The sequence below is a fragment of the Falco naumanni genome, chromosome 3 (assembly GCF_017639655.2).
Source record: "Falco naumanni isolate bFalNau1 chromosome 3, bFalNau1.pat, whole genome shotgun sequence".
Taxonomy (NCBI): domain Eukaryota; kingdom Metazoa; phylum Chordata; class Aves; order Falconiformes; family Falconidae; genus Falco; species Falco naumanni.
The window spans coordinates 93,003,631-93,027,702 of NC_054056.1; the positions used below are offsets into that span (position 1 = coordinate 93,003,631).

The 24,072-nt window shown below is 34.5% G+C and overlaps 1 protein-coding gene across 8 annotated transcripts in view; it reads left to right on the forward strand.

Annotated features, from left to right (window-relative positions):
* Positions 1-24,072, forward strand: part of VPS13B (vacuolar protein sorting 13 homolog B) — a 477,375-nt gene that overhangs the window by 50,401 nt on the left and 402,902 nt on the right. For all 8 annotated transcript variants that reach the window (XR_005827096.1, XR_005827097.1, XM_040588251.1 and 5 more), the window contains exons 5-10: positions 3,307-3,474; positions 4,649-4,830; positions 8,944-9,118; positions 19,206-19,474; positions 22,147-22,242; positions 22,607-22,729. Coding sequence is in view for 6 of the 8 variants with exons in the window: in XM_040588251.1 (XP_040444185.1) it covers positions 3,307-3,474; positions 4,649-4,830; positions 8,944-9,118; positions 19,206-19,474; positions 22,147-22,242; positions 22,607-22,729 (1,013 nt within the window). In the remaining 2 variants the exon portion in view is untranslated. The remainder of the gene's footprint in view (positions 1-3,306; positions 3,475-4,648; positions 4,831-8,943; positions 9,119-19,205; positions 19,475-22,146; positions 22,243-22,606; positions 22,730-24,072) is intronic.

Here is a 24,072-nt window from a genome sequence, read left to right on the forward strand (position 1 = left end):
TCCTTCATTGTAATCACATTGCTTCTGCAGCTGTATAGACTGTGTTGGTAGGGAAGTCTAATGATTCAGAGGGCAGTAGTGAAATCTTACCTTATTGAATGGACTGTGATTTATTTTCCATGTGGTGAAGTTCTCTAAATACAATTGGTTGTGGTTTGTTTTTTGATGCATAAATAATGCTGTTTAATATAGAGGTTCTAGGTAGTAAACAGCTTCCATGAGGACTAGAGGCCTCCTTATAGGAAGATTCTATTCTCTGTGGTATAGGATATGCTTTGCTAAACTTTTACTTGCACATCCTGGGTTTTAGTAAGATGTTGAGTCATCTGCTTAATTTGTTTGGTTTTGGAGGACATAGGCGTTATGCTACTGTTGTAATTTGTTGAAAGATTTGTTCTTTAGCTCCACTCTTCTTAGAGATGGATCTGGTTAAAGCTTAGCTAAAGATAAAGCCTTGGTAATAATAGAGCACTGCTAAACATAAGGTATTTAGATGTGACCAGTCTGATGATATCAAGTGTAGTACTACCATGTTTTGGAGAATTGGATCTGGAACTGCAGTTGTAGTTATTACTGTGCAGTGCAGCCTGCTGGGTACTGGAAAACTTCGAAAAAGCATACATGTGGATTTGTACCTCAGGAGAGGATTTACCTCTACAGATTTTTCTGATATTTTTAGTCACTTCATCATAGAATACCTGAATTCTAGGTGAAAAGATGGTCATAGATACTTAAAAACTACAGGAATAAGAAGCAACCTCCACCTGTTTTTTTCCCACTTGTACTTAAAACAACCCTTTTTTTTAAACACCCCTCCCCCCCGTGTTTTACATCTTGTTACTTTGTTTGGAATAGTAAGAATTACAATTTATATTAATTTTCTTAAAAGACTGATCCTCACTCATGAGAATCTGATTCTAGTATATTTGAAGATAAACTTAATTAGAAATCTGGTACCTGTACGGTATTTTTTAACAATATACCATGCCAGTAGTTTGTAAATGCCTTTGCAGAAGTGTGAAAAAAAAGTTTGTTTCAAATCTATGACCCCAGTTTCATTTGGAAGATATAATTCTGTTCCTTCTTTCATGCTTTTGAGCAAAAGGACACATGAAAGAATTGTTGCTCTTCTCCTGAATACTGCTAAAAACTATCAGTAGAACTTGTTTGTTGGTTTCTTTTGGTTGGGTGTGGGTTGTTTTGCTTTTTTTTGTTTTGTTTTGTCCCCTTCCTCCAGCTATGTTGCTGGAATTGTAGTGTTTGTCATTCACAGAAGGAAAACATAAATCAGATTGACTTTGAAAGACCCTTGAAAGTAGGATATCCAAAAAACTCTGCACCTGCATAGGGACAGCTTCACCTCAATGAAATTAGTAGCTTGCTTTAAAATAGTAATTAAATTACTGGTTATGATTTTATAGTCACTAGTTACATAGTCTGCAAAACATTTCTATGCTGAACTTAAAAGCAACTAAATGCTTTGTGCCAGCTTCTTATTTATCCACAGGTCAGTTTACACTGCTCCGGTGATGAATATGGGTCTCTTATGTCCCTTAATTATTGAAATAATACGTCTGGTTTTCTGAATACATATAACCTAAAAATAAGTTACCATTTTAAGAAGTCAGTGAGGAAATTCCTAAAACCTAGTTACTGTAATATTTTAGGATTGATATGCAAAAAAGGTAAATTCACTTTGTTAGAAATCTGACAGTATAAGCTGTCAAAATTTTGACTTCCACTGCATTTCTGAATTTCCTCTTTCTGTAGACAATGGTCTAAAAATTTTGAGATTTTATTCTAATACGATTATAATCCTAGTGGGTGATGTTAAAAGGCTAGTTCTGTCCTGTTGGAAGTAGCTTACCTCAAAGGGTGATGCATGCTCAAGAACAGTATAAGATTAAGAAAGCTGAGTTATGGTAAGAAATGCGATATCTGTTTTACAAATAAGATTTTAATATTTAAATACTTTTAAAACATAGAAATGTACATGTTCAAAATCAAAGTAATCTGCTAATGGTAGCTGAAAGAATGTTTTGCATTTAATAAAAGAAGAGATTGGAGGCTTTGAATGCTGAGAAAGGAAAATGTCTTATGTCAACTGTGTAAGTATGCAATTGTGGAACTCGAGGAAATCACTTAAGTCATGGTAAAATGTTCCATATACTTCAAGGTGAAAGTAATATTTGAGTGTGAAAATGATGACTATCTAGAAGAAGGAGAGTAAAATGGAAGTAACAAAATGAGTCTGCTGTTATTGATCTCACTATGTTTCAATGTTCATTTTAAGTTTTATATGAATTGCAATTGTTGATATAAGTGAGTCTCATTTATTGCTAGCTTTTGAAAACTGTATATTGTTAATTTCCTTTATTCAGCATAGTTACCAAACTAGAACTCTATAGCATGTATTAAACACATTTTTGGATAAAATGTGAGTAATGTTATAAATTTTAAATAACAGAGATTTTAAGTCCTGGTTTGTGTTTTTTTTTTTTCTTTTCTTTTTTCTAGCACAAACGAGTTAGCTTCATAGTTACATTTAGTATATGTAAAACATGAATATGGGTAGTATTTAATTTCTTTACCATATTGGTAAAATATGAATGTTTACTGCATACTGGGAGCTCACAGGCAAGATCATTTTTCCAATCACATTATGCCTGAAAAAATTTAAATGAATTTGTTCCCAACAGACTTCAGTGCAGGTGCTTGCTATTTGGGTTGTTGACAGAAACTGATTTTGTTATACCTCACAGGGGTCTTACTGAGCATGATGTGGATATATTAGCTTTTAGAGTGAGAAAAGGTACTAGGCATATTAATGTTTAGTTAACTTACAAAAAATAGGTGAGGGGGCAAATAAGTGTAATATATGAACACTTGAAAAGTAACCTAGCAACTGATGTTTGATTTTTCCAAACTTATTTCTAAATATCTTCCAAGTAAAGAAGTTAGTAATTTAAATTCTTTGTCTACAAAAATCCAGAGTCTTCTGTTTTCTTAATTAGTTTGAAAGTTGGTTGATGCCACCAAAAATTCATCTCTTGTACTATATTATATTCCTGGTATTTACAAATTTTTTTCCCTATAGTTTATTGCTTTTCCAGGATTCTGATAGATTTAACTGCACTGATTGTTAGCGTTTTAAGTCCTGTGACTTTTTTGATAAATAAAGGACAATGATACTTACTTTATTTTGATTTAAAAAAAGAATACAAGTTGGAAATGGTGACTTCAGGAATAAATGAATTTGGGACCATGTCTTCCTTACAGCTCCTAAGAATTTGTTTTGTTTTGTAGGTTATGTTCAGAGTTTGATTAGGCGTGTTGTAAACAATGTCAACATTGTGATCAACAATCTCATATTAAAGTATGTGGAGGATGATATTGTTCTGTCAGTCAACATCACTTCTGCAGAATGCTATACAGTGGATGAGTTTTGGGATCGAGCATTTATGGACATATCTGGTGAGTAATTTTTGTTGTTGTTGGTTTTATGTAATCCCAGTGGAGGTACTTTTAAAATAATCTGGAAATTTGCAAGTGTAATAAAATTGGCTCTTTATGTTGAAAGGAAGATACTTTCTGCCTGTCTTCATTTCTTAACAGTTTTTCCCTTGTCCTTCGTATTAAAGAGTCAATTATAATAATATAAATTGATTCTTAAGGCATACTTGTACAATCACATAAAATTATATAGAGTGTTTTGTAGTCCTCTCTGCTCACACTTGTCATCCTTTTGTGATTACATTATATTTTGTGCTTGTGGGTAGCAGTGAGTGCTTAGGCAATCTGTTTCTGTTTTTGTGAATGTGCAGTGGCATCTTAAGGCATTCCAGTGTAATTGTTTGTGATGACCTTAAAATTCTTTAAACAGGCTGGCTAGAGAGATAGTAAAACATGCTGCACTGTAGTGAGTGTGGCATACAAAGTGCACGATAGGCCTTGTTTTGCTTCATGTTTTCAGGAAAAAACCCACCCTACTTCTTGATTTTTATCTTGGTCTGCAGTATCTGAATGTCTCACAGTTTTTAAATTACCAACATTCACCTATCAGTCTAGGTGTTCTTACTGACATTTGGCAGAGGTGGAATTTGGGCACAGTAAGAATATTTTAAGATCACACGGAAGATCTCCAGTGGATTGGGGAATGTAATGTATGGTTTCCTGACCACTGGACCGATCTCTTTGTTCTGGCTAAAATTATTAGAAACTAATATGGCAAAATTATAATATATGTTTCATGTTAAGATCACTATAATAGCTCTTGTTTACTTTGGAAGATTTTAAAGAAATCTTTTGGGGAAAATATGCAAGACCTTCTGGGAGAATAATGAGAATAATATTAATTGATCTTATGCTTGCACATGAAGCAGTACTCGTATTTTATAAACAGGTCTGAGGTATAGTGAATGGATTAAAATTTGAGTTGCATGTAACTAATTAGTCCTCACTTTTAAAGTATTCAGCTGAAAAAGTCCATGATGCTTATGTGACTAAAGACAATAATTTAATTTCTCTGCTGATGATTTAAATGACTACACAATTATCTTGATTTATTTTATTCTAGATAAAATAAGTTATGCATAAATGTGTTTTCTTATGCAGTATGTTTTTTTAACCTATATACTTCTTTTAAAAGCCACCGATCTGGTACTGAGAAAGATGATCAACTTCTCTGACTGCACAGTATGTCTTGATAAGAGAAATGCTAGTGGTAAAATTGAATTTTACCAGGAACCTCTGCTCTACAAATGTTCCTTCAAGACTCGTATGCATTTTACTTATGACAACCTCAACTCCAAAATGCCATCTATTATTAAAGTAGGTATCAAAAATAAATTTTTTGCTACTCATTTGTGAAGTTGAATTTTTCAAAATATACTTTGAAATGTAAAATGAAAAGCTAATGCTGTTTTTGTTAAAGGAGAGGTTTTTTTGATTGTTTTATTCATATGATGCAATTAGTCTATGTACAGTAATAGCATGTAAGCTATTACTGTCTAAGCTTTTCTGTTTTTCCTGAAGTTTTAAAACAGAACAATAATTATAAGGAAAAAAAATTAAGTCTGCAGGCAATCTCTTAAAGAAAAAACCACAACCTGTATTCTTTAATATGCCTGCAATAAGATGGAGAGGATTTTTTACTTATTGTTTCAAATGCAGTTCAAACTCTTATAAATAATAAGAAGTTTCAGTGTATTAACACTATTTAGGGAACCACGTGAAATGGATTAGCAAGCCAAGCTCAGTTCCTAGTGAGCAGTGGTGCAGTATTACTCGTGGACATCTGGCACTGGTGACAGGCTTATGTTTTGTAGTGCAGAAGCAAAATAGAGGGTTGGAGGAAAAAAAAGAGTGGGAGAGACTAAATATGTAAGGTTCATCTTCCCTCCGTCCCCCTCTCAATGAATACCAGTGGTGCCAATTAAATTAGTTGAGAAGTCTTAAGAGACAGACTTCATATAGGCTTTTCCCAAGTTTTAATAAAAAATAATATTCAGGTGTGTAGTTTAGTTTGTATATATATAAAAATTATGTATTCAAGAACTTGTATATTAAATGATATTAGGAATTCAACCATGTGCCTTACATTTAGAGTCTATATGAACTCCAGGAAGGAATCATCATATGATTGTCTATAAGTTCATCAGTTAAGGTCTTCACGTTCTGTGGTGACAGTATGATTACTGCATCTAGACAGTAATTCTTATGGTTAAAAAGCCTGATTTTTAAATTAGCTGAACAGTTCTGTGAATTTTGGAGAAGTAATCTGTACCCAGCAGAAGTCCTATATACCAGTTTTGCAGAGCAAAAGTTTGTGATCAGATTGCAAGTCTCTGACAGCACAGTTCAATGGAAATGCTGACACAGCCTTCCATATAGTTTAAAATGATACTATTGTTGTAAAATGGCAATGATTGTATTATTACTTAAAATTTTTAGTGGAAACTGGCATAAAATAAAACTCATACTGGAATGCACTGAGGCATTAGTTACTTGATTAAAATGGTATTAAACTTTTCTGATTACCTTTGTTGGTAGTTGTTTATTGCCTCTGCCCTTTTTTTAAGGCATGCTTAGTTTTGTTCCAAGATGTCTTTAATCTTTTTTCTATATAGTCTGATTTTTTTTTTTTTTGTTGCACATAATTTATCTTTCTTTTTGTCTTCCTTCTAAATTTTGTCTTTTAAATTTTTTCCTTATTTTTTCTTCTCTTCAATCTTTAAACATAAAATACTGTTTATGAATATATTCAGAAATGTTCTCAATTAAATCAAAACATTTATACATGATGCTAGTTTAATATTGAAGTGAATTAATAACTGTTATGATCCAAAGAAGAATTGTCCAAAGGTAGTAATTTTTTAATCTTAAGTCTTTTCTAATATTTCACTACCGTGCCATTATGCAATAATTAGATCTACAAACCTGTTGACCCTCACAAATTTTACATTTGCTAACTTTCTGATTTGTTGTATGCGTGGAGATATTGTGCACTGTGGGTGATCAGGGTGCAGTTTTTAAAAAAGGCCATCTTTAAAATATTGAATGGACATAGTTCTGTTTTCTTACAGTTGAAGTAAAGACAGCTATCAGTAAATTGAACAACTTCATTAATGCAATTAATTCAAGGATGCTTCAAGCTTTTTAAAGTCTCCACTGCAATAAATTTTTTGTAGCTTCAGGGTGTCTGAAGGGTAGATCACGGAATGCCAGCAGCTTGGGTTCTGGTGGCTTGTTTCCCAGCTAAAGACAAAAGCAAGCAGCACACAATCTTTCTCTCCAAATCTGTGAAGACCTTTATAACGAAAATTTTCATACTCTGTGTTGTTCACTTGGTAAAGAACATCTGTTTTTCAGTCCTGAGTGAAAGTTTCCAAGACTTCCATGTTTGCAGTAGCATATGCTCTTTTGTTTTCTTGTTAGGGACTAGAATGTTTCTATAACCTGTATAATTTTGACTGCTCTGTCTATTGCAAAATTTTGGCCAAATTGATCTTCATGAGTTTAAGTTGAGACTTCTCAAAAGGAGGACTTGGGTACCTGGATATGTATTTGAATGCTTTTAAGTTGGTAACGTTAAGCTCCTATTTTCAATTTTAGAATGGAAATACTATACATGGGAGGAGGAGGCAAAAAATATGTAAAATGATTTAAGTTTTAAGCTTTGTGTTGCTGTTCTTGCTGAAATCATCATGGTATGAGACAGACAAACCGACTTGCACTGAGGATGTCAGTCCTGCTTCTCCCTATTTGCAGCAGTACTGACATTGGTCTCACCTGTCAGTCCTCTAAATCAACTCACCATGTTGACAGAAGGCTAACTGGATGAGAAGAAAGAGTTTTCTGCCAGTTTTAGTGAGATGAGGCAACTTAGTGAGGGGCAGATGTGTTTCACTGGCAATGTAAGAGCAGGCTCACAGTGGGAGGGTAGTACCATGTAAGAAGTCTAGGAGTGTAAGATAATTATATAGTGGGTTCATTGGCTGCAGTGCTACCTAGTGTTCTGGTCCTTCACTATGAAATATGCCCCTTGTGTGACTTCTTAAAAGGCTTCTGAACAGCATAATTTTTTTTTTTTTCCTTTCCATATCTTGAGATAGTTTTACACTCCTTATCCTTCCTGTTGTCTGTCTGCACAGACAAGTTTTATTATTGATAACTTAGAATCAACTGGCTCTGAACATTGGTATTAAAGGATTAATTTTTCATGTCAAAAATGTATGTTAGGATTTTACGTGCAATTTTCTTTCAGAGAATTTTAAATAGGAGCAGAGTTCTGATACTGAAAATCTCTCCTGTAGTCCATCTAAATGGCTGATACTATATTGTGACTCATTCTGTATGAGTAAGGCTGTGGCTTTATTAGTTTACTCATATAACCTGCGTTAGCAGGGGAGTTGGACTAGATGATCACCAGAGGTCCCTTCCAACCTGCACCATTCTGTGATAAATTTGTTAGTGTGGTCTTAGTATGATAGTATATTTTTATACAATTATTTATTTTAATATTGTATTTCTACCTGCTTGTGGATGTGCAGTACTGTTTACAGTAATTTTTCACGTTCCTTGAACCAGATTGAAAGTAACTACATATCAGTGTTGGCCTTAATGCAATTTCCGTTATTTTCATCCACAATATTTAGAAACTGGACCTGGAGCTAGAAATATGTCTAATGTTACAGAAAGTATTTTATTACAATAATTTTGTTTTATGCAGCTCTTATTTTCATGGAAGGTAGCTTTCTTATCAAGTGTTTTTGTCATTGTGGCATGATCACATGCTCATAACAATATTCTGAAGTATTGAATAAAATAGGTAAAATATTTTAAGAAGGATAAATTTTCTTCCTAGTAATTACAGTCTTGCAAAGCTTGCGTTCATTTAGAGAAAACTGCTTAATTGCATGTTTGAACTGGAATATCCAGAGAAGTCAGTTTTATGCACTTTAGTTAGAATGAATCTTTCCACACCCCCGGCCGTTACTTGTCCGCTTGCAGCAATTTTGGGAGTGGGAAAGAACCGAAATGAAGGACCTTCTATATTAAAACCAGCACATCTAGGTTTTCTTTAGCATGCAGAGATTTTTATGTAACTATAATGAAAAGTTTAATCAGATGTGCTTATGTGACTTATGTTTTAGAAATTTATTCAATAACAATTGTAAAAAAAAAAGTATATATACTTTTATATATGCAAAATCCGTTGCATTTGACTCTTCAACCTGAAGATCTCTTGTGTAGTGACCCAAAGAGTGTATGCTTTTGACAGTCATCGTTTGCAGCTCCGTGCCTTGTGTTGTACTGCAGCTTTTGTTTTTAGAAATTAGAATGTACTTACAAAATGAATGTGGTGTTGTATGGTTTAGAAGTTGGCTTTAATGATGACAGAGCTTTGTTATAACTTGTGTTTTGTTCTCTTTCATCTTATAGATTCACACATTAGTTGAAAGTTTGAAACTTTCCATCTCTGATCAGCAACTTCCTATGTTTATACGTGTAATGCAACTTGGGATTGCTCTTTATTATGGAGAAATAGGCAACTTCAAAGATGGGGAAGGTGAAGATTTGATTTGCCACACTAAAGATATATTGGGAAATATCACAGGTAAATACAATTTTTACATTTAGAAAAGAAATGTTAAAAACATGAATTTCTTGGCCTTTAAAAATATAAGTGACCAAGGCTAGTCATTGCAAAGGTATATCTGTAGTGCTATCACATCTTTTTCATGTTATGTTCTGAAAAGTATTCTGATAGTCCTGAGTAAATTGAGTTTAAACTTTATCAAAAAGGACCATTTTAGGACTTATGACACAGTAGGGTGCTTTAGATTTATCTGTCGCTATATTGTGCAATAAGGCAGCTGTCCTTAGGCAACTGACTTTATTTAGTTCAAATGTGGCTGCTGCTGGTTCCAAGTGATGTATTTTTCCATCCTCCTTGGAAACTTATTGAGAACTAGGTATATCAGCATTTGTTCTAGACAGCAAAGTGTTACTTTGCACTATATTTTCTGTTCTGTCCTTTTACATTGTTTTCTCTCCTCTGCTTTTTTTTTTTTTTTTAATAACATGTATTTCCTCTTCTACAATGAACTTTCACTGTAACTTACTGTGTGTGACATGATCTTTTGAGGAGCATTGCACTGATGAAAGGGGAATTCTCTTTAACTTTGTGCGATGGCTTCCCATCTGCTGCTTCCCAAATATTGTTAGGTTTACAACAGTGATGTATTTTGAGCTGTGAACCTTTCATTCCAGCCTCAATTTTATGTGGCTTTGTTAGGAGCTACCAACTTTACTACTGTTATTTTTTTTTTTCCTACTTGTGTCATGTCATGCATTTGAGTGTTCAGGTTTTATATTGGGTGAATTGTTAGGAATTTGCAGCAACATAAGAAAGGCATTATAGGTGCCTAGTTTATATTAAAATCTAAGGGAAATGTAAGTCTAAGTAGACGTTAGAACTTAAATACTTACCTGTTTATTCACTTCTATGTGAAATACAGACACAGAATGTTCAAGAGTCAAGCAGTCCTATTGGCTCATGTTGTACTGTCTTTTTAGTGATTGAACATCCAAACTTGAAACTGTTTGCAATCTATCAAGCACTAAATAAAAGAAGGAGGATGGACTTCCATTCAAAATTCTGAATCTTCTTGGTTTTGTGCTTTTGTAGGGCAGAAGTTAATTCACTTGTAAAAACAGCAAACTTGTTTAGAGATTTGTGTTTTAATTTTAATCTCTTCAAGACAGTGTCTTGGATATCTTTCCAAGATTGAAGTTGGATCTGTGAGAGCAGGAAGAGTTACTTATCACGCAGCCAAAAGCATGATAATTTCTAGAAATTCTCAGAATTATATGTGAAGGTGATGCGGCACTCTTAAGCTATGGTTATGTTCGTAGTATTACGACAGTTTGAAACTTTTTGTAAACTATTAAATTAATTCATTTTGTTCTGTATAAGAAATACATTTTCAATTTACATAATAAGTGTATATATATTTTTTTTTTTATCCTGTGTTGCTGTCTTCTCTGGTTTCAAGCAATAAATACATTATTGGAAGAATGGCTGCAGTGGAAATTTTATTTTTTTTTAAATTACAGCCTGCAGTGTTGGTTGGCGCAGATAACAGTTTCACTGTCATGACAGATGTAGAATTCTCTGTCATGCTCCTGCTATGTGGAACTGAGCGAGTAAGAAGTCTGTAAATAGTTCTCCTGTATTTTCTCTGAAGCTCAGTTTTCTGTACTGGAAACTGTTTGCCTTACAAGGAATGTGGAGGTTTTTTGTACAAGACATATGATTAGAAGTACTCAATAAATATTCTGAAAACGCTAACTTAATTTTCTCCTGAGACTTAAAAAGCATACAGTTTTTAGAAAAATCATTAGTGTGCATTGTAAGAACTCCTTGTATCTTACAGATGTTTTGATTGTACTATTTGCACAAGAAAGGGTTAAGAATTTTTCTATGAGGAGTTGCATTACCCTTTCTTTCAGAGGGTTGTCTTTGTACCATGAATATTTATCTTTTGTCCCCATCAAAGTTCACACAAATTTGGCCAAGTTTTCATACCATAGAGAATTATGATGTATTTAGAGTTGCTTGAACTTTGTAGCTGGGTTCCTGTAGCTACTAAGGAGAGTAGCATAGTTGGAATATAGGAAAGACATTGAAAGACTAGAGAAATCATATGGGTCAATATGAAAACAGCTGGGACTGGTAGGCAGTGAGTTTCAGATGAAGAGAGCTAAGGATTGGAGACAAAGATTAGCTGGGTAATGAGAAGACTGGGATGACCAGCTGTAGCTGTGGAAGACTATGGAAGCTGGATAGGAGAGGTATGTGGGTTTGCCTGGCTTTTGGCTAGGGTGTGAGATGGCTGCTGAAACAGAAACACAGTTTCAGTGAAGATTAAAGTTAAAACAAAAAGCATCTGCCTACTGAGTCTTCTGCATCTGGAATGGAATTTGAGATTCTAATGTCCAAATATGAGTAAAATCTTTGGCTGTGCATCTCTTGTCATCTTTATTTCTAATGTATCTCCACAGGAAGGTTGAATTGCAATTGCTGTTTGTAAATCTGGCTTGTATTCTTTTTTTGAATAACTATGAATGTAACTTCCTAGTTTTTCATAAAATTGCCATCTAAAAAAGAAATAATATCATGTAACTTCGCATTGATGTACCCAAGAGTTGTCAGAAGGGTCAGAAATCAGACTAAGGTTTACAATGCCAAGAACAACCAAGGAGGAAATCTGTCATTTTCTGTGCATTTTTTTTGTTCAACTATGCTGTGCTCAAACGTTGTCGTTGTACTTAATTATATGTTCATATCTATTTGACAGAACTGTCTCCTTCAGAACACAAAACAGATGGCAATTGTTGGGTGGCCAAGCCAGAGCTGTAGAAACAGTTCTAAACGAATTCATTTCTATCTTCACTGCAAAATGCTTTGCCACGTACAGGCTAAAACTGTTACCAACTGTTTTCCTTCATACTATTTATGCTTGTTCCCTGCATAGAGTTTAGTATATGTGTAGGCATGCGTACAGACCCATAAATAAAACTTTAAATTATCTAATGATTTTTTCCTCTTCTTTAGTGCAGTTAAGCAGGAGTGCCAAATTCACATTAACCAGGTTACCTGTACCATCAGTTTGCAAGTTTACTTTTTTCTTTTTCATATTATATCTGTGTATGAGAAGGAAGTAAAACCCCACTTCCATGGTGCATTTGTCATCCAAATTTCTAACCACAGATTTGAACTTTTCTGAGGGAACTTCAAATGTGCTACTAATTTCAGAAAAAAATATGTAATCAAGTACAATAAAAAATTACATGTATTATCTGCCGAGCTATATGAGCCACATTTTTTCCAAGAGTAACACTTCATGAAATCCAAGACTAATTCTGATGGAATTGTGCCTAAATTCTTTACAGTTTAATAATGTACAGACCTCCTTTATAGATTATATTTTTATAACTCTTTGAAAGGGTTCTGAAAATTCATTGAACAATTTAACCCAGCATTTATTACTAAGCAGTCCCCACTCTTTCAGTTAAAAGAATTTACTGGATTCAGTAATCACTAATTCTTAGTCTTTTGGACAGAACTTATTTTTATTGTGTCATTGTTGAACATAATTGATTACCTACTCCTGTCCAGGAATATTCCAGCAGCCGTTTGTTTGTTCTTATATATCCAAATGTAAGACCAAAACTTTGAGATTAGGCAGCAGGGTAGCCTGTGTCACGAACATTTCTTTTGCTGCCTGAGTAAAGTCTGCCCAAATTCTGTTAGGCTGAAAGCATTCAAAATACACAAGTAAAATTACAGGTTAGAAATACAGGTAGAAACTAGTGTCAGTGTGGTGTGTAAATTCACTTAGTACAGTATGCATACTGGACCATGCTGCTGCTCAGGGCTGGACAGGGTTTTTGCTTCTGAGGGGTTGAGGGCTCCCTGCACTGTGGGCTTGGATGTCTGACTGTACTGGTAGTGTGAAGGAGGAAATGGATGTATTTCAGTGCAGAGAGACAGAAAAGTGAGAAGGGTTTGGGCAAGAGCCTATGGCAGAACCAGCAGTTGTAGTTGTGGTGGGCTGTGACTTGAGAATAAGCTTTTGGTTTGTGGTGGAAAAAATGGACTAATGCTAATAGAAATGAAAACAATTTAGGCATGAAAGGGGACAAGAAATCAGGATGCAAGGGAGAGCTGGAATTCATTTGGATGGAGTTGCTGAGGTTGATGATCTAAGGCTGAAATACTAGAGCTGGTTAAGTAAAGAATGATCTGAGAGGTCTGAAGAACAGAAGAAGTTTAAGCAGAGCAAGTCTAGCACTTGCAGGGCAAAGAAAGACAGTGGACTGAAAATGAGAAGTTGCATGGCTGAGGGAGGGAATGCAGGGCAGTTGAGCAAGCAGCTGGGATGGGTCCACGTGCTGATGTTAGGAGATGCTAGGGAAGAAGCTTGAGACAGATATGAGAAGCTGGAATCATGATCAGTATGATCTACTGAGCTTCTGAGTTGTTTTACGGTTCCTGGTGCTGCCGCCACTGAATGATTGCCTTGAGATTCTGTATTAGGAATTTTTTTTTTCTTTCTTTCATGAAATGAAATCCATGGCAGATGTGATTCCAGCATATGAAGCATGTTTCCCAGGTGTAAAATGGCAATATAATGGTACCCTTCTATCCCAGAGGAATATTGTGAAATTTTCTAATATTTGTAAAGCACGCTGACCTTTTCATGATCTTTACTCTCAAAAAACTAAATGAAAGTAAAGCAAGCCTTTGTGTGAATATGAGTAAACATGTTTACAACACTAAACAGAATAAAATGTTGCATAGACCCTATCAAACTCAAATTTGTAGTGGGCTGAAGTGCTCCTTATTGGAAACCTGGTGGTAAGTGCAGTAGTGTAGGGAATTTTTTTGGGATACCAATGGAACAAAGAGCAGATCAAGAGAATGAGTTTAATATAGCTTTGGGCTGAATATAAGATTTTAGTTGACTGAGAGAACAGATGCAAATAATTTGTGACAGCAAGAAATTCTAGGTGAACATTAGTTGTTGGAGAAGCAGTTGACTCTGCAATATTCTGTTAGGATAAAAATGGGAGAGATTTGACTTACTTATCCATACTTGACTGAGCAGCTGTGCACTGTGTTAAGGAGTTCGGGTAGAGGAGAGTTACTCCTAAACAGTGGAGAAAATGATCCCCAGTTTGACTGAAACTATGTCAGGATGAAAGGCTACGTGTGCCAAATTACACTTGCCTGTGTGTTTTTCGTCCGTGCACTTTTTGTCTGTCTTCTCTTGAGGTTTGAAGAGATGGAGATACACATATGATCTTTGTACTGAGGCAGATAATATTGTTTCAGCTCTCGGTGTGTTCACATGTTTTGTGGGCTAAGTGACCTGTGCAGTAAATCCCACAGTCTCTTTTTTTTTTTCTTCCCTCTCCCCCCCTAGTCACCTAGCTCCACTATTGGAGCTTCTTCCTTGTCTGTACATGCAGATATCCTCTCAAGGAACAGTAGGTATACTTGCAATCCATATTTCAACAGACTGTAAAGATGCAGCATAGACAGACACTTCCATAACGGGGCTTGTGGGGTCAGTGCATCGTGCAGCTGTCTTAACGGCCAGTGTGACAGTGAGTAACTTTGTTTTATAGCAACCAGTTACAATGCACTGAGATCCCATATGCTGAGAATTGGTATCGAGCTCATTTATGGAGATGTTCAGATTTCATTAATTTGCAATACTGTGTGTTTAGGCACATAGAATTGCTTACATCTGTTAACATCAGTTAAATGAGCAGCAGCTAAAATGAGTAGCAAATTAAATAAGTCAAGATTAAATCTTCCCTGAATTGGGGAAATTAAATTTATACTAAATATTTTTATTGTTGTAGGAACTATAACCTTTTTGTAGAGAATAAGATTTTTATGAATGCCTTTTAAACATCCATGTCATGTTATCTTGCCATTTTCTTTTTTCTTGAAAAACTTCAATACTCTTTCTAAAGTATAGACCCCCAAAAATCTGATTAAATCTTTGAAAGGCATGTGTTACAGGTGACCTTTTGGTTTTACTTATTACATAAAAGTTTAAATATCAGGCCGGTTTTCTGCTGCTGATTTTAAAAATGGCTTAATGTAGATGGCAGAATGCAAGCAATTTTTTTTTTTTTTTTTTTTTTTTTTTTAGTGCTTTCAGTAAGCAAAGCTTATTTCCAGTTGATCCACTTGAACTTGTATGTGGGATATGAAACAAAACCACGTTTTGGACTGGCATTGTAGATAACTAACAACTTCCTCTCCCTACTGGGTGTCTGCAGTTATATATCTAAGATTAATTGTCCTGTGACTGGTACCTCAATCCAGAGGCACTTGCACTTTTGTTGTGATATTTCACATTGTTTAGTCGTCTTTGCTATTAAAATAGAAAATAAGATATCCTACCTCTTGTCCTGGCTCTGCTGTTATAAAATCACTGACATTTGTTTTGTAGCTCACCCTTCAATAGCTCATACATCTGATTCTAATTTTATTGAGGTTGGGATATTGTTTAAATAATTGGAATTAAAATAATTGATTAGCAACCCCAAATAATATCATAGGGAGCACTCCAGGCTAATTGTTGGTGTTATTTCAGCACGTTAGGATTGTTGTGGCATGATTCTTTATTCGGAATTTTCTTTACAAATTTGGAAGGTGATTCGATCTCTCCTTCCTGATCCATCAGTTCTTCACTAGGGTAGTTTCAATTGACAGTAAGACAAGACAGGTAGACTAGGAGTAGAAGCTTGGGGATGCTTGTTTAATAGATGGAGGCACATACTTTGAAAGAGTGGATTATCTAGAGTGAACTTGAAACTGTTTTATGTTAGTCACAATCCATATCCAGTGGACTGTACAACTCGGCAGTAAAAGGAAGTTATGTTTTCCCCTCCCCCCACTTCATTTGCGTTTGTAAGGTGGGAGCATATTTTGGTCTAGTAGGTTTCAGAGCCTAAGGAAGATGATTTCCTCAATGCAGAAATAAGACAAAACCTTTAAGTCTTACTATTTTGCAGTACTGATTCATGGTTACCCAGATCACTGTAGTGGGTTCTCTTGTACAAAATAAGTGTGATACCTCCTAGGTGTGTAAAAGTGCTGTCACTTGAGTGTGTGACTTCTTTATAATATTGTATTCATGCTATAATTATGATGGGATCAGATTTTCAACTACAAAGTGTTGGTGGTACACTTGCTTTCAAAAGGAAATGTGGAATACCTTTCAGATGAGAATTTGGTATGTAGGATTTTACTTTCTGCTGGTGTTGGTATCATTTCCAGTTGTGTGCAATCCCCTTCATCGATACCGCTGTGCGAGTGTAATGTCTGTGCATAGATCATGAGTCCCACTGGTTTGTAAGATGTACTGTGAAGTAAAACTAGTTAAACATCAAAAATTTAAGCTACTAGCATAGTAAATATGAGTTATCTTGTGACAGTCAATTTATTGTCTTTCTATGGTATAGATCCAAAATTAGCATCTTCTGAATAAAATGTAGTTTGGCAACAGTCACTAAATAGTATAAACATATTAGGGGGGATTTTTACAAACAGTGAACCTTTTTTTTCCTGTATGTTAGTAATTTCTGTGCATTTCTTACGTAATAAATATATGCAAAGGAAAGGCATACAGAAAATATTTATTGCACTGAAAGCATATGTTATTACATCTGAGATTCTCCAAGGAGAGTTCAGGCTGCAAGGACAGATTTTAGGGCTATTGCATATTCAAAGTCAACACCAAACCTGTTGTTATTGGCCAGATAACTCTGGTTCCTTGCAAATTTATCTGTTTGTTGGTTTGTTTTAAAACATAATTTATTCCATAAGTTTTGTATTCATAACTAATGATAATGTTTTCTTAGCTGTGAGTTTGCAAAAGTTTCTTTAGCTTATAGCAGGTAAAATATGGAAGAGGAAATGGATTTTAATACTTACATTATTTAGTGATATAAGAATGAGCATCTACAGCTGTGCTTGTCAAGTACTTACCAAGTTTCATTTATGCAGTTTCATGGTTGATTCAACCTGATGAAAATTTATACTGTTGCCAGCAGGGATGGTGATGCATTCCCTCCCTCTTAGTGCCAGCAGTTGTATTTATGTAGCCACAGGCTAAGCTGGATCAGCTTTACCTGGCTGAAGACTAACACGGGCAGAAAAATAAATAAATACTAGGGGAGTGATTTTTCTACTGGGTTAGTTCCAGACTCATGGTGAGAGATAGCAGGTTCCAGACTCATGGTGAGAGATAGCAGGTTCCAGACTCTTAGAGATAAGTATCTCAAACTCTTTAAAAGAAAAGAGGGTGACTTTCTGGAGATCAAACTTGATTTGAACATGGAAACAGTGAGATGCAGTCACACTGCAATCCTGTAATTGATATTAAATGTGCTTAACTGGAATTACTGCCCTGCACTGTGAAGCAAGATTATTCCAGTGTGATCTCGCTACGGGTTGCTAGCAAGAGTGAATTTAGAAACCTAATGAGTAAGAGCATTTTGTCCTTTAACGAACTCATGTATGTAAAACAGGAATTTTACCCAGCACTTTGCTCATGTGCATTTATTCCACAGTTTGATTGTTGATTACATAACGGTTGTAGTAGTTTCAATTTAGTGATAGAAGATACACCTATCTTCTACTTTTTCTATCTTCTGTCGCACAGTATATAGATACCGTCATTTTAATCTAGCTGCTCTTCTGTCTGATTGTAATAGCTTCCAAAACATTAATAAATATTATAAACCAAACTATTATTTGGCACCTTGTACTGCTGTCTCTATGTGTATGAATACCGCAGCAAGTGGTGTGCTAAATGATGGCTCAATCTTATGGCTATGTTGACCCAGGTCCTATACCTCCACATGGTTTTTTTTCTCTTTTGACAGACCTTCTACCATTTCTTTTGTGCTTGCCAACAACAATCTGGGCTAAGCTACTTGAGTCATGCTCCATATCAATTCTTTTTCCTTCTGCCTCTTGGCCGCTTCTGAGACTTCATGTGCACCTCTTCTGTATTTCCTGTGTTTCAAGATTTACATTTGGAATGAAATCTGATCTCTGGCATCATTTTATGATGAGGGCAGGAAGGAAGCTTGCATTGCCCTTGTGGGTGGAGGTGTCCTCTCCTCTAAGCGTGTGCAGAGAATTCTCACGAGTGTTTTTTTCTTTTTATTATGCTTTCTCACATTACACAAGTGTATAAATAACTAGACTGAAAGACTAAAAGCTCCAAAACTTGTAAGAATGGGATCTCCATGTTTAAAAAAAAAAGTAAATAAAAATATGGAATATGCGTATTTCTGTTCTCTGTGTAAGTAATACATTCAATATTGTTCCTCTATGGGAACAGTACTGCATCCTGTACTGTCTATGGGAATTCTCAAGTAGTTAATACCCCTTGGGAGTCCAATAAGAGTAATGATGAAGCCAGATAGGCTAAGTTAATTGTGCTGTTAGTACATGCACAGTGTTACCTATTTGGATCGTGAATCTTAGACTTGTATCTTTTGTTCTGTATGCTATCTCTAGTATTTTTTTCACAAAGACCAGCATTGGTTTTTTTGCCTTACAGGTGGTGTACCAGTTTTTTTGAGCATAGATAAACCTGTGTCTTTGAATACTTGAAAAGCTGACATTTAAACAAAGGAGATTTTCAACCTTAATTTTTGGATCTGTGATACATTTACATTTTCTTTATTATGGCTTCTTCAATTGAAATCCTTTTTTATTTCATTTTAAAATTAAAAACTAAGACTGTAATATATTGTTATTTAGTAGGGTTTAATTTGCAACTTCAGAAGATCTCTAATGGAAGAAATCTTGAAAGTGTATGGTATATATGACAAATTCTGGTCTCACTGCAAATGCATGATAATAAAATACTGCAAAACCTCTTAATATTTTATTGGAGGAAAATGTTAATGAATCAAGTGTTTGGAAACATTCAGAAATTTAGTATTTCTACTTATTTTCTATCATTATAAACCAGATATCAGAGAATGGTATGTGGAGTACTGTCCTAGTTAAATTTCACATACTATAATTTTGAGTATACTAAACTAATTTTTGAGCATGGTTGGTTTGAAATTTGACTTATTTTTTGTTTTAAAAGGCACAGAAGATGAAACAAGCTCTGTGATGCAACATCCTACACATTATATTAATCAAGATCCTTATTTGCATCAAGACGATGACCAGCAACAAGGGTGGGTTTCTTGGGCTTGGTCTTTGGTTCCTGCTATTGTGAGTTACGATGATGAAGAGAATGATTCTAGTGGAACTGATGATGGAACAATGCTACATCAGCAGAAATCTCAGTCCCTCAAGGATCCCGTTATTTCAATTGGGTTTTACTGTACAAAGGCAACAGTGACATTTAAGGTAAGTATTTTTCTGTGTCTTATAGGATTTATTTGTCTTCTTGAGAAAGTACCTAAAGATTATCTGAGTGCTTGTATACCATTTGATTTGAGATGGAATATGAAATTAACAAATAACAACAACTAATGTTAAGAAAGCTCCTCTTGCTTCATAATGTATTGTTAATTGCAGTGTGCATTGTTAATTGCCATTTGAGCTAGAATGTGAGTGCTAACATTTTAATCTTGAAGGGAAACCACTTAATTTACTTAGACTAGTATTTTTTGATGGGAGAGAAAGCTTAAAAAACTTTCTATGAATGTTTATTGCACTATTCTATCCATCAAGTTGATGTAAATATTTCTATACAAAAAAACCTTTAGCTTCATATAACTTCTGAATTGGAGGAATGCTTTTTTTTTTAAAAAAACCCCTATAATATGTGCGAATATGAATTTAAATTGATAATTTTTAAATTATTTTCCGTGGGCTGGAACTGAATTAAAGAAACAAAGGATAAATTACACATATGCTCTGAGCTATAAACTATGTATGCAGAGAAAGATTTGAGTATTTTCTGTAAACAAATCTCAGAATAGTTGTTGGGCTTCTCTCTATTCCTTCTGTAAGCTTGCAGAAGGGAATATGGAGAGTCTGAGTAAGATATTGAGATGTATTGACAGAAAGTAAAAATCAGGGTTCTGAATTGGCAAAATACTTATAACGTGCCAAACTATATGCAAGAGATTCTGTGTGCACAACTATAATAGAAAATGTCTCTTGGTTTTACAATTAAACATATATAGAGCACAGTCAGAACTCTTCAGAACAGGAAATACTGTTTCTACGAGGAGCAGAATAACTAAGGCTGATTTTTCTGACTTTGAGCCTTTCACATTAACGCAGTAATTCCATAACCATCATAAAATGTTTATGGGCCTGATTATACACTCAATACTATTAGCAGCTTCCTGTCCCTTTATTGCCTGTTTGGCTTGTCATCTGTGCACAAGAGTGTTTTGAGGAGCATCATGGCTACTTTCTCTTAGCATTTTTTCTCTGGTGGTATAGCAGAGCATTTAGCTGCTTGGCAACTGTTAGAAAGGATGAGGCAAGTGACTTTGGGAGCTGGAGGCATTCTCTCAGGAGGTTGATGTTTTAAGCCTTCAGTCTTCTGGTACATTTGGTTGCAAAATTTGGGGACATCAACAAATATCATGTGCCTTTGTGTCAATCTGCTTCAGCCTTCATTTAAAAAAATCCAAACAAACAAGCAAAACCCAACCAAAAAAACCAAACAGCAAACCAGGCTAAAAATAAATAATGGAAAATCTTTTCTTTCTCCTTTAATTATAGCCCTGGGATACCACTTAAAAATGAACAAACAACCAAAACTACTCATTTGTCATGGCTCAGCATCTTTCTTTTGTGCTTTGTCATACTGTAATAATTTTTTGTGCTCTTTCCTTACGTGAGAAAATTCATTAAAAATAGTATGAACATCTTTTTTTGAACATGACTGGCTGGATTTGGCTTCCCTAATTTTTCATTGGCAAGTTTATACATTTTATATTAGGAAGTGATAAAAAGTACTTAAAACGTAACATCTTATACTCTATAAATTTTAAATGTGAAGTGATGTATGATACTAATATGGTGACAATTAGGAGGAAAATAGAATTCATTGTTCTGTTTGCATGCAAAGAATGTATGGAATTAATTTGTGGTTTGTATTTTGGTTGAAAAATAAGGTCAAGTTTCTGCATTAGCATTCTGAACAGTTGATATCGTTCCAGCTAAAAATCATGCCAAATTAAATGTAGCATTTTCTAATAATGGTGAAAATTATTCTTGTAATTTCTGAGTTCTTTTAATCAATTAATTGCTTTTCCTCTGCAATAATCGCACACAGCTGAAGGGTGATCAGCGATTTTTTTTTTTTCATCCAATTTTCTTGGACATTTGGATTACAAATTAAATTAAAAATTTGAAAAAACATCCATGGGCATCCACTGTTGAAAATAAGTTGTGGATATTTTTATATAAAAAAATAGAATTTGAACTATTTAAGCTGCTCAACATAAGAAAACATAAGTATTTTTTAATGCAAAGCATAACACCTTCATTATTTTGTGCCTCTTTTTTCCTTTTTCTTAGCTGCAGGTTATAGTCTTTTTAGCCTGTGTATTTTACTACTTTAAATTTTCATATAGAAATAATGCAAGAAATATAAATGCATATTTCTCTCAATTGCTGTGACAAGAAACAAAAATGAGTATGGTTGTAATCAAAATGTTTCCTTAATGTTATCATGATGTTTAATTATTTGCTGGGAAGAATAAAGAATGTATTTATGGATTTTTACAGCAATTTATAAGCTAATTTGATATCATATTAATAATGCAGCTGTATATCTGTTTCATCTTCTCACATAGTCTGTCTTTAGATAAGCAAGCTAAAAATACTGAAGTGGATTTAAAACTTTCTATTATGGCATCCTTAAACCAGAAGTTAAATATTAGAAGTTCTAATATGGATAATGCATTACAGCTGTTTAACTGCACCTGTTTCCTGCTTGTTAATAAATTGTCCCATAGTTTAGTTTGTCGTCTTCAGTTCCATATATTAATGACATTACTGCTGTTAAATAATAATATTGAATAATATAATGTGTTTATCCTATTGTTTCATAGCTCACTGAAATGCAAGCTGAAAGTAGTTATTACAGCCCTCAGAAAGTAAAATCCAAAGAAGTTATATGCTGGGAACAAGAAGGAACCACGGTTGAGGTAATCTTCTATTATCAGGGTTTTTTGATTCATCGTAAATAATGTAGTAAATAGGTACCAATGAAGTATTTTGAAAATATTTCGTTACTGGTTTCTTATGTTCTGCTATATTATGTTTATTATTATTGTTATTTTTATATGTTTATTGTAACAATCAAATAGATAATTTTATCTAAATTTTTACTGCTGATCAGACACTAAAGTAATCCCTTCCTTCTAAGTGCCCTCTCTGATTAACTTGCTATTTATTAAAGCTCTAAATTTATAATCCTAAACATATTTGGGTTCACTTGTGTCCATTTTTTCTATTTCTCATGGAGTCAAATGCTTCAAAATATCACTTTTTATTTTTTCTCCTCACTAGGTCCTTATGAAAGGTGAACTTTTCTTTGATTGCCAAATAGGTTTTGTTGGTTGCCAAGCTATATGCCTTAAAGGAATAATGGGAATTAAAGATTTTGAAGACAACGTGAGTAGGAGTGATGAAGTGAGTATACTGAAATGTCAGTTGACTTGCTGATTAAACAGTGCTGGTATGCTTTACTAAAATATTTGATTGCAAGAATTGGAAAGGCTGCTGTTCCTATGGTGATTTAAATTTTTTGAGTATGTCACGGGAATATAAAACTCAATGTGCATTCCTTACAGTTAGAAAGACAAATATCTAAGAGTTAGAAGCTGCAAAACGTAAGTTTTTTTGACAGCTCCACTACCCGCTATTGTTATGTATGTCTGCATACTTTGATCTTGTGTAACAAATCAAAACAGTTGAAAACCTTTGAAAGTACTTAAATCCACTGAAGAGTGGAAGGGAAGAAAAGGGAACACTGTATGCTAAAGATAATAGAAGTGTGGCTCAAATATTGAATTAGTGGTTTTTACCTCATTTTTCAGTAAGGTTGATGAGAGTAGTATCAAATGAAAGAGTAAAACAATATTAATTTCTATATTTTACATAAAAGCAAAGCTTCAATTATTTAAGACAAAAATCATGTATCCATGTGAACTACTCTTAAAATGTTTAATGAAGTTGTGCATGAAATTCTAAATTCCATAGTGAGGATTTTTGTTTTGACTATAGATAGAATAGTGTCCTAAAGTACTGGAGAACAGCAACTATTATCCATGTTTAAGTTAAAACAAATCATGCAGCCAACAACAGACCTGTTAACTTCATGTTAGTGTTCTGTGAAGTCTTAGAAAGTATTTTAAGGAGAAAAGAATATGGAAGAAAATACGAAGTGACTATATTAATGTCAAATATCTCCTTTGGAAAATGATCGTATACTGGACTATCATAAGTATGATGGGACAGGTTCTTATACTTCCCTTGTGAGAGCAGCATGGCTTGGCATCAATCTTAAGCGTTTGTATACAAATATATGCAGCACAGAAAACAAAAAAGAATAATTAGATATCCTTACACAGCTGTAGAATATGACATTGTTGGGATTATAGAGGTGTGGTGCGGATGCGTACTACATGACTGGTGTGTTGCAGTGGATAGCCATAGGCTTTTCCAGAAAGATAGGCTGGGGAGGCAAGGATGAGCCAACTGTAAAAGATGTTCTGCTAGCGTTGTTAGATACAAGGGAGATATGCTGTGGATGGCAGCCTTGTCTGCAACAACTATGAGATTGTGAGTTATAAAATCATGGGAGAAGTGATTTTTGGATTGAGGTGGGTGGGTGAGTGAAGGAGTTGCCTGTAAGCTAGTACATAAGGAGTAGCTGGGTTTTTGCTCTTGATTTTTCTGCACCCTCTAGGGTATGATTTTCAGAAAATCTCTGCTTTTGTGAGAATGGTGGTGATGTTGATACCACCTCACCT